Below are 6,873 nucleotides of genomic sequence, written 5' to 3'. Positions count from 1 at the left end.
TGAACTCTCATGGCATCAATCTTTCAAAACTAAAGACTGAGATGGGGAGATAGCATAATGGTTACACAAAAGATTTTATTATTTTATTTTATTTTTTAATATTTATTTATTGTTTATTTTCCCTTTTGTTGCCCTTATTGTTTTTTATTGTTGTAGTTATTATTGCTGTTGTTGTTGTCATTGTTGGACATAGGACAAAGAGAAATGGAGATAGGAGGGGAAGACAGAGAGGGGGAGAGAGATAGACACCTACAGACCTGCTTCACTGCTTGTGAAGCAACTTCTCTGCAGGTGGGGAGCTGGGGGCTCGAACCCGGATACTTACCCTGGTCCTTGCACTTCGTGCCATGTGTGCTTAACCCACTGGCTACCACCCGATTCCCCACAAAATATTTTCATAACTGAGGATCAGAAGTCCCAAGTTCAATCTCCAGCATTTGTGAGAGGGATTTTATAAGAAATAAGTAGGACAACAGATATAATAGTCTTATAACCTGAACTTAAGAAAAAAAAAAACACTAAAAAAGCAAACTGCTCTTACTGAAAACAGTGTTTGTCTATTATAGACCAAAAACTTAGGCAATGCTCTCTGCAGTACTCCAAGATGCCTGGTATAAAGTTCTGACACAATCCAGCCAATCACCCACAGGATTCAGGCAGAGCCCCTATTTGTGTCCTAGAAGGGGCAATGGTGCAGTTTCTTCTGTCCTCTACCCAAACCCTTTGTCTTTCAATATCATCTTACAGTAGGAGATGAACACAGAAAAAAGAGTTTATTCACAGCTGTTGGGGGCTGAACTCATTGCCTGGGAAAGTCCAGGCTGTAGTTTCTACGAAGTCTGAGCGGGTCTGATACCAAACCCTCTGCCCCCCGACTCTGTGGTTGAGATATGGCTGGTCTCCCCTAACCTCTGGAATTTATGATGGCTGGACCCTGACATGGGCACCTCTCTCACATGCCAGACACACCCCCTTTCCTTCTTTAATTAAAAGCCATAGATTACTGTGTGTGGTTAAAAACTGCCAGCAAACATCCTGATTGCTCAGCTGCATCTCTCCCCCCCCACCCTAAAGTGCCTGCAGTCTATCTCTGAAAAAATATACATTGTAGGGTGGGGGAGACAGCATAACGGTTATGCAAACAGACTCTCATGCCTGAGGCTCCAAAGTCCCAGGTTCAATCCCCCACACCACCATAAGCCAGAGCTGAGCAGTGCTCTGGTGTTTCTCTCTGTCTCTCTTTTCATCTCTCTCAAAAAGTAAAATAAATTATATATATAGTAAAGCTTGTGACCAAACCTTGTATGGTAATCTTTTACTTGTGATCAAATAGTCTGTAGGTCAAAATGTGACTATACCAGTCGGATGGTTAAGTGTAGAGGGTTAAGTGCATGTGGTGCAAAGCACAGGGACCAGTGTAAGGATCCTGGTTCAAGCCCCCAGCTCCCCATCTGCAGGGGAGTCGCTTCACAGGTGGTGAAGCAGGTCTGCAGGTATCTATCTTTCTTTCCCCCTCTCTGTCTTCCCCTCCTCTCTCCATTTCTCTCTCTCCTATCTAACAATGATGACACCAATAACAATAACAATAATAATAATAACTACAACAACAATGAAAAACAACAAAGGCAACAAAAGGGAAATAAGTAAATAAATATTTTTAAAAGTTAAAAAAAAACAAAATGTGACTATGCATTTTATTGCTCTGTATTTGGGTTAATGGTTACCTCAACCTTCCCCCCCACCCAAGTTATGGGTGTATTTGCCTGCCTTTTCTTTCAATAAACGAGTTGCTCCACTGAGGTTCTCCCAGGGCTGACTGCTTGTCTCCCTGAGCACTTTGCCCTCAACATGTGGAGCTACCCCAGGACCCCCAGGGGGCTGCTCTGACCTCCGTCTCCCCAACTGCTGGGGGAGGCAGGCAGGACCCAAAGTGGCTGGCCCTACACACAGCCAGAGTATTAGCACTATATACTTATTTCCAACCCCCTCTATATTCAATAGACAACTGAGGCTCGGAGAGAGAAAGACATTGTTCTGAGATCATCAAATAAGATGGGAGGCAAACTGGGGTTAGTATTCAGGTCAGTCTCCAAAACCCAAGTTGTTCATAGGACACCTAGAGCATCCTCCTCCAAAGGTATTCATTGTTCAAGGGCCATGGACAACACTGTCCATCCACAGCAGGGACCGTAAGACTATTCAAAGGTTTCACTACTGGTCTCTGCTCTACCACCAACCTGTGTGTCTCCAGAGAACTTGTCACACTATCCATTCACACTAGAGGTTCAAGGACCCGGTATGCCTTGCTTGATTCATATGTTAAAACAGGAATCCAGGACAGGGTATTACTTAACACAAAGGAATAACATCTTAATGAAAGCAGCCCAGAGAGGAAATAATGAAAAATTCAGTAGTGTTTCCATAGCATCTGCCTTTCTACATATTCTATGTAGAAAGAGTCTTAGGAGACATTTAAAGGGAGTGAGGAGGGGGCTACAGGCTATGTTTGGTCACCCTGGCTGAGCTGACAATAGCCTGGTCAGGGCTGGGGGGGGTCTCTTTGAAAGGGAAAAAACTGGCTAGAGTTTATGTAATCTGCTCCACTGCCAAACCATTTTGCTAAAAGGTAAAATTATACATTTCCATTTTTCTGGTTTTCTTATTAAAGTCTCTGTAAACTCCAGGAGTAGACTCTGTTCCTGACTGTGTCCTCCCTCACATGCCAGGATATTCTCATTAGATCCTCTTACCTTTCCACTGGAGAGGCTGAGTACAACTCCATACCCATCTCATGGAGCTTTTGAAAGGCGAAAAGTGATAGGAGACAGAAAAAAAGGTAGAAGAATGTGGTCTTTATTGGAAAGTTGAACGGAGACACATCCAAGACATGGGCATTCTGAATGAGAAGAAGCATGGGCCCTGGAGGGGAGGGGAGTACTACAGGGAGCAGGGCCTATGGCCCTGGGGCTTCATAAGTGTGGTGAGGACAGGTGCTCCTAGTTGGAGAGAAAAGAAATAGAGATGTAATTCAGAGGATGAAAGCATTCATAGGCATTGGGAGATAGAATCAAGTTCACATATCACCCCTCATGACCTCAGCAATAGCCTTCAAACCCTTCCATCCTCTCCATCCCTGTAGCCTCTTTCCTGTCAATTTGTGACTATTCCCCACCATCCAGCTTCTCTGGTCTCTCTGGGGTCACCTTTTGTGACCAGTTCTCACCTTACTGGGGGATTAAACAAGCCTTCCCACAAGATCCCACACAGCACTTCTTGCTCCCTGGACAATCAGCATCATTCTGACAGCGATCAGGGGGATTTAACATGGCACACCGGATCAGAACTGTGGGACAGGAACCAGACTTCATGGAAACTGAGCCTTTGACTGGATTTTGTCCTTTGACTGGATTTCCCCCTTTGACTGGATTTTGTCCTTTGACTGGATTTTGTCCTTTCACCAGAACATGGCCTTTGACTGTGTCTTCACCTTTACGGGAAACTGTAGGAAAAAAGTACAGTCACATTTAGAACTAGGATTCCTGCTTAAAATATCAAGTGTTTCCTCTATTCAAGCCACTGCTCACTACAGTGCCCTCCTTCCAAGCCATGACTGAGGTGGGGGAAGGCCACCAGGAAGTCTGTGGTCCTGGAAAGCTGTTTCTTAGATTGGAGAAAGAACTACAAAGCCATATTTCTCTCTTATCTCCAACTTCCCCCTCAACAATTCCAAAGTCTGTGTATATCAGAAGGAATATCAGACCACAAGGACTTTCAGAGGACACACTATCATCACTGAGAAAACTTAGCAGGGGAGGAATGAAGCCTAAGCCAATTCCAGAAGACTTGAGCTTCATGAGGTTGACTTAACAGTTCCTTATTCCAATCCCGGGTCTCAACTGTCTCCTTAGCAAAATGGGGGTCATACATCATCAGGATTTCTGATATCTGCTAGCTCTTAATTTCCTCTCTGAGGGCTGATAAGGAGCACTTATGGAGCAGTCAGGTTGGGAACACGTTGTTTCACAAGTTCCACTGACTGGACTATCCTTTATTGTATGTTGGTATTAACACCTGAGGCCAAGAACACTTGATAATTCTTCCACAGAGAGGCCTAAATGGAAAGCCTGTGGAGTAGCTGGGCAATTTTCAGTGTTCTCTAAATGAGACAGAGGCCTGACTTGTAAGCTCTACACTTGTCTTCAGCTGCAAAGGGCCTTCTGTCAGGGCTCAGGTTGCCACTGGCAGCCTCACTTTGAACCACCCCGACCCACTCACCTGCTGCTAAAGCAGCCTGTGCTGCCAGAGAGCCAAGGATGACGAGCACGGCCAGAACAAAGAAGCTGCTGGACCTCATGTTGTCAGGTTGGCGTTTGCGCAAGCTGAAGCCTAACCCTGTTTTATACAGACTCAGCTTGGTGGAAACCAAGGGCGGGGCTGTGGTTTTACAACCTATAAGGGATGTTATTTCCTTAGTTCTACCAGGAAATATCCACCCCAATTTGGGAGTGATCTTGGGGCTTTCCCCAATGATTATTCACTGGCATAAATGCAGACACTGTTACATCACCTCTGATAGCTCTAAGCACTGTCCCACTTTCTCACAGAGAAACAGGGATAACTGCCCTTAAGTGCCATAAAGCCTTTGTATTTTCAAAGAGATGAGGTCAGAGAAGACAAAGGAATCATTCTTAAGTCATTCAGTAAGTCTGTGGTAGGTTCAAGCTCTGCTGTCAATACCTGGGTGTTCCCACATTAGGAACCCACAATCGCACTATTGCTGCACACCCCACCTTGACCCACCTTAACTGTTTTACCCTTTCCAGCACCAAACTGGGATTTTCTTTTCTATTTTCTTTTATTTTATTAATAATTTAATAATGATCAATAAGATTATGGGATAAGGGGATACAATTCCTACCACCAGAGTTCCATATCCCATCCCCTCCATTGAAAGGTTCTCTATTCTTTATCCCTCGGGGAGTATGGACCCAGGATCATTGTGGGGTGCATTGTGGGGAAGGTCTGGCTTCTGTAATTGCTTCTCCTCTGGACATGGGCATTGGCAGGTCGACCCATACCCCCCAGCCTGTTTCTATCTTTCCTTGATGGGGTAGGGCTCTGGGGAGGTGGGGTTCCAGGACACATTGGTGAGGTTGTCAGGAAGTCAGGTTGGTGTCATGGTAGCATCTGCAACTTGGTGGATGAAAAGCATTAATATACAAAGTAGGACAAATTGTTCAATAATCAGGAACCTAAAGTTAAGAATAGAGTAGATGAGATTTGGGGTCTTCATGATGGAACAATTTAGGAAGTCTATTTTAGGTATATTCCAAAGGGGCCCATGACTTTAGTAATTTTTGCCTGAGCTCAATAGCTAACATGCAGGTAGGCTAAAAGTATTATCTGGGAAGATGGTGTTAGAATTAGGAATAGGACTAGAAAGCTGGATCAGGGCAGAGAGTAGTTCCCAAATATGGGAAGAGTATATAAACACCATTAATAATAAACCCCATCAATCTGGCCTAGGGCCCATGTCTATTCATATTTAGCACAGGAGTCTGTGTAACCTCTGCATCCCTGTCGGTTTGAACTTGCGTTTCATGGTCATAGCAAGAAACATTTTAGGCTGCACTCATTTCAGGCCCTGTCTTCCTTGAGTGGCAGACTATGTTGACCCAGCCTCCCTTCAGGGAGTGGGGCAGTCCCTACCACTGTTGCTCTACATTGAGGGCAAGGTCCTGTAGACATCCACAAGAAAGTTTATGATGTTGTTTTTGATGGAGAAGATCAGTGATGGTGGAGAGAGGGGTCTGTTAGAGGTCTAGGCCCAACAAATCTATGTGGGAATCCAAGGACCAAAAGGCCCATCATTAAAGTGTGCTGGTCTCTTGCCCTTACCCAGCTTTTATAGTCTTTATCTGATGGGGTTAGACTTAGAGTGATTGAGGGAAGTGAAATAGGAAGTAGGTGAGGAGGGTATCTAGTACTGAGTAGAAACTATTTGATTAAGTACTTTCTACTTGCTTGCTGCACTTATTGAGTCAATGCACACTATTGTACACATTTACTTTAATATATATATATTCCCCTAAAAGTGATGCATGTGCATAGGTGCCAAATCTCATGGGCCCTGGTCTATATCTAGGTTCTGTAATTTTGTTAGGAGGTGTGCCACCTGAAATGGAACTAAGAAGTCCTAGGAGCTAGGAAAGGTCTCACCAGAGTATTGAAGCCAGAGAACTGACATCCCAGGCCTGGCATCTCTGGACACAGTCCAGAGTGAAACATGTCTTTATTCTCTCCTGGCTCCAACAAAACTCCATAAGGCAAGTTTACATCGAAAAGTTTAATGGCCAATAATTATACTTCGCCACATCCCAGGTAATCTCTGTGATACACTAAGACAGTAACAGGGCAGGTGGAATTCTTTATTTGAAAGGGGTGATAACTGAAATCACAGTGAGCAGCGATAACTGGGAGGTAGAAGGAAGAAGCAATAAAGATCTATGAGGTGAGCATCTACATGTACAGATCCAAACTACCTTCCTCCATTTCGCATTTTATATTTTCTTTTTTATATAGGTTCTTATTTATTTATTTATTATCTTTATTTATTTGTTGGATAGAGACAGCCAGAAATCAAGAGGGGCAGGGAAGATAGAGAGGAAGAGATACAGAGACACACCTGCAGCCTACTTCACTGCTTGTGAAGTTTTCCCCATGTAGGTGGGGACCAGGGGCTCAAACCCAGGTCCTTGTGCACTATGACATGTGCACTTAACCTGGTGTGCCACCACCTGGCCCTCCCTTTTTTTCTTAAAAATTCTTGTTACTCTGGAGTTGGTATATTGCACCAAAGTAAAAGACTCTGGA

General features: G+C 44.2%; 1 protein-coding gene across 1 annotated transcript; it reads right to left on the bottom strand.

The window, feature by feature from the left end:
- Positions 1-2,837: 2,837 nt before the first annotated feature.
- PI3 (peptidase inhibitor 3) lies at positions 2,838-4,412 on the bottom strand. The gene is made up of 3 exons (XM_007530865.3): positions 4,276-4,412; positions 3,224-3,499; positions 2,838-2,996 (listed from the first exon to the last, which is right to left on the bottom strand). The coding sequence occupies exons 1-2, from the start codon at positions 4,352-4,354 to the stop codon at positions 3,225-3,227; spliced, it is 354 nt and encodes a 117-aa protein (XP_007530927.2). The 5' UTR covers positions 4,355-4,412; the 3' UTR covers positions 2,838-2,996; position 3,224.
- Positions 4,413-6,873: the final 2,461 nt, after the last annotated feature.

This window comes from Erinaceus europaeus, chromosome 1 (genome assembly GCF_950295315.1).
Source record: "Erinaceus europaeus chromosome 1, mEriEur2.1, whole genome shotgun sequence".
Classification (NCBI taxonomy): Eukaryota; Metazoa; Chordata; class Mammalia; order Eulipotyphla; family Erinaceidae; genus Erinaceus; species Erinaceus europaeus.
This window is presented reverse-complemented; position numbering and strand designations above follow the sequence as displayed.

Coding starts and splice junctions, on each gene's coding strand:
- PI3 (XM_007530865.3), bottom strand. CDS start 4,354: ATGAGGTCCAGCAGCTTCTTTGTTCTGGCCGTGCTCGTCATCCTTGGC. Junction 3,500..4,275: donor ACAGGCTGCTTTAGCAGCAG/GTGAGTGGGTCG, acceptor TTTTTCCTACAG/TTTCCCGTAAAGGTGAAGAC.